Here is a 12,954-nt window from a genome sequence, read left to right as displayed (position 1 = left end):
TCAGATAGTCAATACGATCACACATTCATTTCAACTAGAATATAAATGCTTTTCCACCGCCTATTTTTTGTTCCTCTTTATCACACAATTTGAAGCAAAACAATTTTCCTCACCTCAATTAATTCTGTAAAATGCTCCACAGGCTGTGAAGTTGCTCAATTCTGCGGGGTGAGAATCGCGGTGAGCAGGATTGACAAGGTGCTGCTCCGAGAACCATCCCTCTCCTTGTCACTGAATTGCTTTGTTTGCTGGATTGTGAAAGTTTGAATTGGGTCGGATTCAAATGGCTGCGTTTGGATTGGAAGTTTTGATTTATTGCAACAGCGATTTCTACCAGAATCTGCGCTGGAGCACCATAGACACATGGGTTGGTGATGCGTCCCCCTCATCAACACATGCGCACCGATTAGTGACATCACCGCAGAGCTACTCTTTCACTGTCGTTCTCAATGTATTCAAACTTCCCTGGCTCCTCTCTGTAGACATGAACGTAAAGTAGCTCCACTTAGACATATTTTTCATCCCTAAAAAACCCCATCTCTCCAGGTGCGATAGCGTTTCATCGTAACTCAGCAACGGCACCAAAATGATGATGTGTCATAAAGCCTTTCAAAACTGATCCTTTAATCCCGAATCATTAGCGTTCAAGGTGTGAAACATTTGCGAAGTCCTTCGATTCAGTGCCTTTATCTATCGCACATCCGCTTGCCAATTTCCTTCATACTTTCTTTTTTAATCGAGCACTTTGTTGTACACTGATGTCTTTGTTACTGCAGCCAGCGCACGCACTTCCTGCTGCAGAAAAATCGTCTTGTTATTCACTGCTGTCTCTACCATCTTTAATGTTTCGCCAAGGACTATTAAACAACTGGATACCTTTCAAAGGATTTTGGCTCTCGCTGTAGACTTCGTCTTAGTCGTTCTCCTTCGCTTCATCCGCCCGTGCTGTTCTGCTGAAACAACCTCACTTTTGCCCTCCGCCATTGTCTCCTTATTAAAAAAAAACACCCTTTCAAACACCACCTGTTCAAGTCTAATTCAATAGCCTTGTCGTGTGAAGTGGATTCATCTCGGTGAAATTGATTTCATGGTGCCGGCCACACGGCTCCTCAGACGACGCTAATGTGGCATCGGATTTACACAATAACAACCCAGAAAGTATTAGAAGAGACGTCAACAGAGGGTGGTTAAACAGCCTTTTGGGTTGTTGTTTGTTTGCTTTGATACCTGCAAGTGTTCTATAAAAGGTATCTAATATTCCTAAGTTGCTATATGAACAAGCAGCTTACAAGAAGCGTGCATCTTCAGTCCTCAGGTAAAAATGTTACAAATTGCTTTTATAAAGTTTTGAGCATTAAGTGCTTGTCATTGTTACAGATAAACCACCTTCTAATTCACACATATGTACTGCTATATTATTTCACATCAAACATCCATACGACAATTCTTTCATCAACTTGATCTGAGGGCTGAAAAGGAGGTGAAAAACAGTATTGTTCTTATAATTTTCTTTCTTTTTTGGGCTTTTTTTTCCCCAGACAGGCGTCCTTTTTGCCGTCCATTTTGATTCGGCGAGTCATGTAAGTGAACTTAAGTGTAGGATACAGTGATAGCATGGAAGCTAATTACTTTAGCATGAGAATAAATCATTACTAATAACTGTTTACTGCTGCAAACATGTACATATTGTTAGTTGAATAATGTCTAGAACATCAGCTACAAAGCTTTATTAACTACATGTATGTTATGGATTTGACTAGATAGCGCTGCTAGACTTTTGAATATCTTTGGGCGGCTAGCAGTAGCATTCCTGAACTTGTTAGCAGTAGCGTGGGTAAAATGGCAGCAGCTGTGTTGGGAGTCTATAGGAAACAGATGGCTATTTGGATCACCACCAAAATTCACTGACCTGGTCCTTGACCCTTTTTCAACATGTCCCAAAATTTTCCCTTCAATCTGTCCCAACCTTTTTGAGTTATTTTGCAGACAGACAAATGCAGTGATCATCAATGGGTGATGGATATACGTTTCCAACGACACATTCTGGGAACGCAGAAGTCAGCCTTTTCAGTTGCGTCAACTCCTTTTCGACAATGTGAAAGGCCTCGGAAAGGAAGAATATGATACATTTGAAAAGTCTGATGCATCAACAAGCCACTTCGGTGTCAACATTTGAAGCCAATGTCCACCACACCGGGGGTCAATCTGAGACGGCTTTGGTGTGAGAATGTGTTGTTTACAAAGGTCGGATCACGCACCTAAACAAGACGACAATAAAAACGAAAACTACATTGTTTGTTAAAGAACCCGTGTCGAAAAGATGAACAGACCAGCGACAACTTGAGGACAGTGGTCGGCCTGAACACCAGCAAATCAATCTGTCTTTTCATTGCCGAACAATACCCGCAGAATGAACGGTGACACTCCTGTATTACGCCCATCCTCCATCATTTTCAAGCGGATGATTAAAATGCGCCTGACAGGACACATGATTTTCTTCCATTAACTCAAGTAGTCCATCTCTTCTGTCTGCTGTATTCTAATGGAGTTAGTTCGCCCACACTTCCGCCGTCTTCCGCTGCCACCCTGCAACTGCTGCCTGCGGTCCTCTCTTTTCTAAAGCCACATCCAACTTTGTCAGTGAAATGAATTTTAAAAGAAATGTTTAAGTTAAATATGCGCAACTAATGCACAAGTAAAGTGGCTTCAAAACAACAAGGAGGATTAAGAAGAGACAGGTGAGTAAGATGAGGAGAAGAAGTCCAAGACGTCACTTTCTTTTCTCTGGTTTTGAATCTCCATGCCTCCTCTTCCTGATCCCCTTGCCTCTCCTCACCACGCCTGTGGGTTATGAATTCATCTAAAGATAAAACAGATATATCATGCTGTCATGGAGGCAGGGGAGGGAGGTTGACTGTGGAATGCCCTGGCACAGAGAGCAGGGAAGGGATCTGAGTACCGTGCTACGCCTCCTCCAACATTCTCAGCTCAGCCTGCTTTGCCCTCTTTGGTTGTGTCTGCTGCTCATGTGAGCCAAGAAACGCTCCCACAGCAGGCACTTCTTTACCTGTGCCGAGATTTTAATATCCGTCGAGGAACGTTACAATAACACGGCTAAACAAGAACGACACCTCAGCAGGCAAAAAGCTTTTGTAAGGACGCTGTTTGAGCGGCTTCCAGCGCCGGTCTCCAGTGACATTAAATGACGCTTGCCGATCTCAGAGGAGACAAATTGGAGAACAAGTCTACGGCACAAACAAGTCTGGATTCCTCAGTCATCAAGCCAAAGCAGAGCATCCAAACAATGAGACGCGTTATCAGAAGTGAAGGTAGAAACATGTTTGGAAATGGTTGGAGCAAACATATTCCTTCCCCATGGTAAACTGGTACCTATCATGAGTGTTGCTGTTCTAAAGACCAAGATGTTTAATGACATTGACAGAATTTCTGTGGATTCATTGAGAACACAGGTGGGCAACTCCATTTCCTAAAGGACCACATTAGAAACAAAAGAAAGACATAGATGACTACAAAACATGACGGCAAAATATATACTTAAGTAACAAGGACAAAATCAACCGAAAAAGATGTGAGTAAAGATATTAAGAAGTGTAAATATGCCATGAAACATAATGAAATATTTCATTTTATAGGTATTTAATTTAAATATAAATCAACATAACTATGGACCAATTTATTTCATATAATATATTTTCAATATTCCTTCAATGTATTTTGAGGAACAACAAAACCACACAATAATGGCCAATGAAAAGAATATATATTTATATTAATATATTTACTTTGGGAGTGGTGGTGTTGGTGACTAAAAGAGAAAAAAAGAGAAAAATTACAATATTTCAGTTTTAGTCTGATGTCAAAAGGGCCACAAAAATACAGGCATCGGGCCACATAGGGCCCCCGCGCTGCACTTTGCCCAGGTCTGACTCATCTCGTTTTTCATGAGTGAACAGACTCAAGGAAGAACGTGATATTTAGGAATCTGTTTTTGGCGACACCGTTGCAAGTGCTTTTGCTTATGTATAAAGGTCTCGGACAAGCAGCAACAAAAAATGTTATCACAGGTGATAATTCACGGCATGCAGTCAACCATATGCTTGCTGTGGGAACTCGGGTTTGTTGCTCTGTCCTATCGGCCAGCGAAACTGCTTGACCCAGATTAGTAAACTTTATTAATATCACACGTTTCAGAACGCTGTTCGAGAACATTAACAAGAATATGCAAAGATAAAGGCCCAGTTTTTCTTGTGTTTTCTCGACATCATGCATGAATTGTCTTTCAAACTGTTTGTTTTATTTTTATCCAACTTCAGAGTAACAAACTAGAACAGTAATGTTGGTTGCATAATGTAGACAGAGACACCAACTTTCTGCAAGTCCTGCAGAGAGGCATTAGCCAAAGAATTCCCACCATAACGGTGTTCAGTCACAACTCAACCGAAATGCAGAAAAAAGGGATGAGGTGAACTCCTCTTCCAGTGAATTATGAGAGCAAGCACTCTGGAGCTTCTTTTGTTCTTCAGCCATAAGTGAATGTGGCAACTGTACATGGTTTCTAGCCACCAAATGCAGGATGCGGTGGAGACGACAGACAAGGAACATTAGGTGTCAATGAAAAGACATTTATGCTTGTGTAAGCAAAGCCACGCTGAAGTACATGTCCCTCTTTATTTATGTATTTTCTAATATTCTTCCATCCATCTGTTGATCGAGAAATGGAGACAGAGTGTGTTGGCTCAATTTGCCAAGACGAAAATAGAAGGCAAATTGCAGGGCCGTCTTTGAGAAGCCTACTATGCTGCATGAACTCAAAATAACACTCTCTGGCAACAACTCTGGGTCCCACGTCCAAATGCTTAACTAACTATTCTACTTCTGTTTCACTTGCATGACAACAACATCACTCATGTGCTCAAGGCAAAGTCACTCTCTCCAAAAACATTCGATTTTTAGACCAACAGTACTGTATATTTCCACAGTGAGAAAAACAATCATTCAAAATAGACCTGTAAATGGTGATGTATGAACGGGTGGACATGCATTTTGGCTAGGTAAATATGGCGGGGCACAGTTGCTGAAGCCAGTGGACGTGAACAGTCGGCCTACAAAGATCACAAAATTATATCTGCAAAAGTGACGGATGTCAGAACCGTGCAACACCAGCGAGCTGCACAGGAGGTTACTGACTGTAACCGTTGTTCTCAGAAGTGGAGAACAATCGCAAAGCCTCACTAGAAGAAAAAAAAGTGGACACCCTTAAAAATAACACAATCTCAGATATTAACAGGACATGACTTTTCTTTAAAATATTTTGTGTTTCAATAGGTTTGGCTGCATTATTGAGACTTTATGGAAACTATGCTTTTTTTACTGACAAAACAAACTTCATGATAGTTTTAATATGTCAGTTTTCAACCTGGCTGATGTCAAAGTCAACAGAAATGACAGAAAATGTGTTCAAAACAGAACAAAAAAATAAATGAACCATCACATTGTGAAATTAATATTCAGCAATCCTGCCATCTGCCTACTGAAAACTTTTTTCCTCCAACATAAGCGGCTGAATATTCAGTGGTTGAACGTTCACTGTTGAACAGAGCGATTTCTGGTACTGAAATGCACATGCATATTTTGTTACATGGACTGTAAATGGAGCCATAAAAAAGACACAGAATGAACTTGTTGTTTGCATGTCATGCGTCTGATTTCCAGCAGTGTTTGAAGAGATGTGCAACAAACTGTTGTCTAAGGCCGTAAAGTGATGGGAATGAGAACTTGCAGTGAGAATATACAGTGTTAGCTGTTCAATAAAAGCAATGTCAAGTGTTGTAATGTACGGTTCATTTCAAGTAGGGCCACAATGATGTCTGTTTTTGTCAGATTTCTAAAGAAGCTATTTCGCTCCGGACTCACATGAAAGAGTGACTGAGGCTCAACGATGCATTAAAATGACCTTTTCAAAAATGTTGAGGATAAAAATATCAGTTGCCTTTTCTCTGCTTTCCGAACTGATCAATAACTTCACCTTTGTTAGAGTTCAAGCATTCATCACGGTGAGATCGAAGGCTATAAACCCGCACAATAAGGGAAAAAAAAAGCACTCCGAAAAATCAACATCTTACTCACCTTCAGCGAGTCAAAACAGGCAATGACTCGGCCATTTTCCACTTGACAGCTCTTGGCAGGGTGGGCGAACTTGCACTCACTGTCGGGCCGCGAACACGTCCCTCGCTGGAATTCCCGACAAACCTCCAATGTCAGCCACTTTGTGTCCCGGATTGGTGTCACATTCACTGCCATTTTCGAGCGAGCAGGTGAAGGTGCTTAAGGGTAATGGATATCCCGCTCTTGGAATGAAGTGTGTCTCTGTGCGCTTCGGATGATCGAGGGAGCGAGGATGGAGCGGGATAAGTAAATGACATGGGAAAGATCCTTGGTTGTGTGGTAACGTCTTGCAGGGTTGAACCAAAGCTGGAGCCTGTGTGGCTGCGGACGCTCCTAGCACCTACAATCCATCCTCAAACTTGATGCCTATCACTGAGTTCCCTGCAGCCAAGTCAGCTGGAGGCCATGGACGTCGGTGTCTATCTTGGTGAAAACATCAACCACATTGGCCCATGATGAGATGATTTAACTCAATAAAAAAAAGAATAACTTAAAAAAAAGTAGTCTTCTAACCCGCGCGGTTAAATGATAAGAGTCCTAAGCATTTGACTCCATATTTCTGCACGATAAGGTGGATCCTACGGTCTCTGGTGTGGCGTGTAAGTTTGGAGTCCTGGCTGTCCCTCAGGTTCTAGTTTGGCAGCCGCCCCCCTTTGACATGGAGAGGCACACAGGCGGAGATGGCTTCTGGTGAGCCAAACAGCCACGGGGTTCAGAGAAAGAAGGCACTTCTCTCTGTGGAGAGAGGAGAAGAGCGTCAGCAGAGAAGGTCACACACAAACACACACAGAGGTTAAAACATTCATGCATTATTTGAAAATGTTCCCCATTCATCCGCGGGGCCCTCGCAGACATTGCCACACTCTCAGCTGGAAAATCAAAGCAAACAATATTCAGAGGACAGTCAGGCTTAGACGTCCAGCCACGGCAGGACGGCTGCTGCTGCAGTGCCCCCACCCTGAGGATCATTCTCTGGTGTACTTACAGTATATGCACCAGTTAACAGCTGCCCCATCTGCATATGATCGGCAAGTGTTTTCTCGCTTGTTCCTCGTGTTCATGTCGGAGCCAAGGTTAAAGATCTAAAGATCTACTGGCACTGAACTGGAGAATGTATTATCACGAATACTGTGCTAAAAAAAAATATATATATATATATATATATATATATATATATATATATATATATATATATATATGTCATGTTTTTTGTGATTAATAACAACAAAAAAATTTTTTAATTTAATATAAAATTGAAATTCTTTTACAAATACGTTCAAGACATGAAAAGAGCATTAGTTTAAATAAGGTGATATAAAACTGTGATTTTAATAATTGTGATTTCTTGTGCTATTGTCAAACTGATGCAAAATAAACAATATTTTGTTGTTTAAATGTATGTACATCATTTGATTCAGTAATATACCAAATTCATTGAAATTGAAAAATGTGGCTTCTTGTGGCAAATATTCTTATACCATTAAACTGCGATTAATTGAGATGAATTAATCAGTTTTTTTCCATTAATTTATTTACATATCGTAGTGTATGATATTTTATTTTATGATATTTTCACACAGGAGAATGTATTATCACAAACACTGTGCTTAGAAAAAAAAATAAATAAAACAAAAATGAACACTTTCCTAATGTGCTTATTGTTACTTGTGATTCACAATGGCTTGTCATATAAAACTAAAATAAAAAAAATGAGAAAAAAACTGCAAGTCATGTTGCAGACAGGAAGATGTTGGTAGAAAATACTCTGGATACATTGTTGCTTCCTATTACGAAGCAAAGCTATGTCAATAGTGATTAAAGGAAACTCAGCTGCAGCAAATGTCTGTGTTTATTGTGCTGCTAGAATCAAAGTGTGGTGTCTAGCAAAACACCCTTGTGACTTCTGCTGCGTGTGCTGTTCATGATAATGATAAAAATATGCTAATGATCGTCATCCAAGTCATCGTAAATCTACATTAAAATTTCCCACGTATCCCGGAACAATATGGTAATGTTTTGTTGTCCTTGTGGGTGAGGGCACGGTCGCTGATTCACTACAAATGAATTGTCCTCTGACGTGCGTGAAACTCATTTAGATGTGTCGCCAACTTTATCTAATGGTGAATTTGAAATGCATTTCGCAGACAAATTAGTTTTGCGGCAGGTAAGATGAGGCGCCAACAGTTTGTGACCTCTTACTGGTTTGTTTGTGATATGGTTTTGAGACAGTTTATAATGTCCCTACCCCCCCCAAAAAAACTGGTGATGAGTAAGAGAAACAGTATTGTGGTTTGATATTAAGTTTTGAGGCATCGTGTTTGCAGATCATGCAAAAACCATGTAGCCATGTGCTCACCAAAAAAAAATGTGTCAATGTAAACAAGTGGAAGGAAGAAGAAGAGGTGGCTGTAGAAGCCGCAGAAATAGTAGATGCTTGCACACCTGAAGAAGAGCCAGTCACAATAGATTTCACTCTGTTGTCAAGTTTATAGGAAACGTTTGGCAGCCAGGGAGAAAAAGTGGCCAAAAGCCATGTAGCCATGTGTTGCTAGACTCGCGTGACTCTGAGAGTGTTGTGTTGCTGGCAAGATTACACACACTTCCTGTTGCTTTTGCCAGAGGCAGTGTTCAATGAAGAGTCAAGAACGAATTCAGAAAATGTACATTTCAAACAGTAGAATTCATGAGGAAAGGTCACAGATTTTTTGCAGGTTTAAAATGTAGCTAGCGTAGTCAAGAACATTGAGTTGAGCACTCTGCAATATTGCATTGCAGGTACCTAAAAAAAACCTTTTTTTTTCCCTGTAATGGCTCTATTTTGCTGTGGACATCGGAACAATCCATTGTGATACACCTGGATTTTCACAATGCAAGGACCAATGCAAGTTTTTAAGTTGATCGGCTTCCTTACTGTAAGAGAACGAATATTCGCTTCTTCCTTCAGACCCTTTAGGCGCCTTATATGATTGACTATCTTCATGAACAGGATCTGCACTCAGTCATTCATTGTCTCAATGTGTCTTCTCCATTAAAACCAAAGGCTGTCCCCAATTCAGTATCCTTCCTTCTTCAAGTTCTATCCATTCAGGCTTTAAATGTTGATTCATTGGAAGTAGATTCATGCAGTGGAGGCTTGAGATCGAGTTTAATACTGTAGGGGGCGTTAAGTCAGATCAGAGGAGCACATTTTTAATAACCAAAACAGCAATATAATCTGCATGAAAAATCTCTGTCACAGTCAGCAGATGCACCGACACAAGTAGCCAGACTAAAAAGTGATTTTATACATTTATGCATGACTGAAATATATATTTTTTATTCGTCGTTCAGTTCAGTTGTTTACATATACATTCCAGTAAACAGTAAACTAAGTTAAGTTGAAGCCACCACTTTTTACAGTTTATAAACCTTGTCAAAAGTTGTCAACCATGATCACGAACATTCATCTGTGAATCCTTATAAACGCAGTACAATGTCTTATGAATGCTTTAAATGAACTATTTCCTCCTCATCACAGTTTTTCTGCTTCGTCTTGTACGTACGATTGGACTCCAAACCTGTCCTCATCTCTTAAATCTTTATGTCCTTATTTAACGCAGAAACATAACTGTCGCAACTCAACTCTTAATTTTATCATTATTTTTTTTATGTTTTTGCAGTGTAACATTGACTCAAAAAATGAAAACTGTAATTGCTAAAAAAAAAAAAAAAAAGGTATTGGACCCATGCAAAAATGATGGTTTTTGTCTCCCCTTGCTCACATTTATTTAGAAGTTAAACGTTGAATTATGTTGTAAAGGAAATGGTTCAGTCTACTGTAGCTGTACTGAAGCTTTTCTTTTTCTAACTCACATTAAATTTGATTTTTTTTTTTGGTTAATTCCAGCGGTGAATTGCATCATTGAGGCGGAAGCCTTGACAAAGAATCATCAGCCATTTTAATTTTATTTTCATAAGACTTCCACAAATTTGTTTCTATATTTGTTTTAATAACCATTGTGTTAATTTATGATTCAAACCAAAGTGTTTTATCTCTGACTTGCATGAACATCACAGAGACACGTTTTCCTTTCTGGGTCATACTTTTGTGAAATATTTTGCAAAGTGTAAAATATAATACTGAGGCTTTGTTTCTCAATTTCAATGTAATGATCGTGTTAACACCTTTTAAAACCAAAAATTTCAAAACATCATCCTTCAAAAATCACCTCGCCCTTCTTTGAACTGGAAACCTATTTTGAGAAGCAATTTGGAAATCTGGGAAAAGTAGTGGAACAAGCTAAATCCAGCGTCTGAGAACTTTGGTATGCGCCAAGATTAAACAGAATACGCTTCGCTACCAGTGACCGCGCGAGAAAAAAAGAGCAAACAGCTGCAGAAAGGCTTCAAATTAGATTAGATAAACTGCTCCAAGCGTCCCAAAGCAATGTCATGGCAGTTTCCTCAGAGGAGCTGTGTATTCTCTCAGCGTTCATACCGTAATAGAAGCAGCAGATTTGACACAATGAAATGAGTTTAATGAATGATTTCAATAAATAGGTTGTATTTTCCACTCGAAGCGTCGAAGTTCTCTCCAAAGCGCTGGTTTCAAAAGGAGGGATGATTGACGGCTGCTGAGGAAGCCCACGTCAGAATGTGAGAAACGACCACGGCCGTGAGAAATATATAAATAAAGGAGTCATCAATAAACATCTTAGCATGTGTGAATAATGTATGTGGCCATTTCCCACAGCCAGAGGTAGGAGATATTATTACACCCAGAGATCAACTTGGTAATAAGCTGGGGAGGACAGAGAACGTTACATGACCACAAAATCACAATGGTGATCCATTCTAGGGAAATTTTTAATTTGGCTCATTCGGACACAACCCGCTCAGCGCACCTGCGCTTTTGCAACGGGTGAAAAGAGGAGAGACACGTGACCACAACAGTGAGGAGATGGGGAGATGGTGATTTACTTTATTTTTCCTCCTTGCAACCAGGACAACCAAGAAATAAAATCTCTCTGGGGAGTCCTGGGTCTGCTCCGGGGATTCCTCCCTGCCAGGCAGGCGTCCAGGAAACAGATGGTGGAGCCACCTCAACTTGAGAGAAGCCTCTCACCCCATCATGGGAATTAAGAGAAGACCTGCAGCGCAAACTTATATCCACAGCTGACACTGCCCAAAGCTCCTGAGCTTTGGTGAGGTTTGGAGTGGATACACTCAGAGATCCGCGTGTGACACAAGAGCTTTTGCCATTGTCACACTGACTGACTGATACAGAGTCCGGGAAATGGTGCAGGAACCAATGACAAAGTCATCCTTTGTCCTCATGTCATACGTGAAATAAACTTCAGTTCCTCAAGAAATTATTTGTTTTTTCAGAATGAGAACCACTGGCTCCGAATGGAGGCCATCACATCAAAACACCACCACTTGCGATTCAGCCATCATGAGAGAACAGAAGTTTCAGCCACTGAGGTCCATTCAGGGGTTAAGAACAATTTAATCTGTCTCCACGGCAGGTTCCACCAGAGACCCTCCATCAAACCCACAAAACTGAAACCAAGGAACCAGCTTAAATCTGCGCTTTTTTCTTCTTTGAACCAGCACCGTGGTTGTTCTCGATCACAGCAGTGCAGTGCAGTAAAGGTCCATATATAAAAGCAAATGTGCAGTGTCCGCCTCATGCAGCCGGACTTCCTGACTTTGCTCTGAGCCACGTGGAATTGCAATTCACTTTATCGAGAGGCCTCGGTTAACACAAGCCATATTTGCTTCACTTAGGAGAGCAATACTTACAGAGAAAGAATGAGGAAGTGAGCAAGCAGCTCGGGATGAGAGCCATGTCTTCACCTCAAATGACTCCCAGAAGTAAAATAGGATTTAAAAAAAAACACTTCTCTGCCGGAATGTGCTTTTATCTATCTGACCTTTTGGAACAACAGACAGAAATAGTCAAAAATGTTTGATGCGGCAGAGAAACTATTTGTCTCTAAATATAATTGCAAACATTATGGCTTGTTGCACAAATAGCCCTCAGAGATGGTCTTGTAATCAGAGTTTCCCCTGGGCCGTGGTTGGACTCTGCAAACATGTAATGGAAACTTAAGAGTTGGTTTTTCATTTTCTTTGTCATGAGTATGTGACATGGTAACCCAGTTCTGAGTGAAAACTGGTAAACAACCGGTCGGTGTACATTTCGCAAAAACTTAACCTAAAAAAAAAAAAATATATATATATATATATATAGTTAAAAGAATTTGAGAAATAACAAGAAAAGCACCTACAGAGCGCAGTCCTCTGCCAAGCAGCTCAACTTGGAGACACTTACTTCGATCTGACCCACAACCTCGGCACCTTCCACCCACCTCTCAAGTCACGTTAAAAAGCATGGGTCAATCTGCAGATGGTGGGTTGGTGAGTGGAAATTCAACATGGCGGGTCTGAGAGGCAAAATCCTTGCCCTTTATCTACTCCATCAGATGTGCTTTCAGTGACATACATTACTAGTAAGATCTGGGCTGACACAATGCTAATTGTTGCCAGAGTTCAGACATTACATTTTCAGCATTTGAGGTGACAAACGTTTGAAACTTGCCGACACTGCGACCTTGTCGCTCCAATCCTTCCACCAATATTATAAAGTGGCAGATTGTCGCACGTCATTGCACCCCTGCAGTAACTTCACTCGTAAATCAGTTGCTTTTGCCGGAAGAATTGCGTTGGGTGTGGCAACCCATCCTCACTCCCATAGCATAATATACAAGTAACATCCGACTTAAG

General features: G+C 40.6%; 1 protein-coding gene across 14 annotated transcripts in view; it reads right to left on the bottom strand.

The window, feature by feature from the left end:
• Positions 1-12,954, bottom strand: part of LOC128763662 (muscleblind-like protein 1) — a 73,420-nt gene that overhangs the window by 47,865 nt on the left and 12,601 nt on the right. For all 14 annotated transcript variants that reach the window (XM_053872705.1, XM_053872706.1, XM_053872707.1 and 11 more), the window contains exon 2: positions 6,148-6,921. In XM_053872705.1, the coding sequence (XP_053728680.1) occupies positions 6,148-6,321 (174 nt within the window). In that variant the 5' untranslated portion in view covers positions 6,322-6,921. The remainder of the gene's footprint in view (positions 1-6,147; positions 6,922-12,954) is intronic.

Source organism: Synchiropus splendidus, chromosome 8 (genome assembly GCF_027744825.2).
Source record: "Synchiropus splendidus isolate RoL2022-P1 chromosome 8, RoL_Sspl_1.0, whole genome shotgun sequence".
In the NCBI taxonomy this organism is placed as follows: domain Eukaryota; kingdom Metazoa; phylum Chordata; class Actinopteri; order Syngnathiformes; family Callionymidae; genus Synchiropus; species Synchiropus splendidus.
This window is presented reverse-complemented; position numbering and strand designations above follow the sequence as displayed.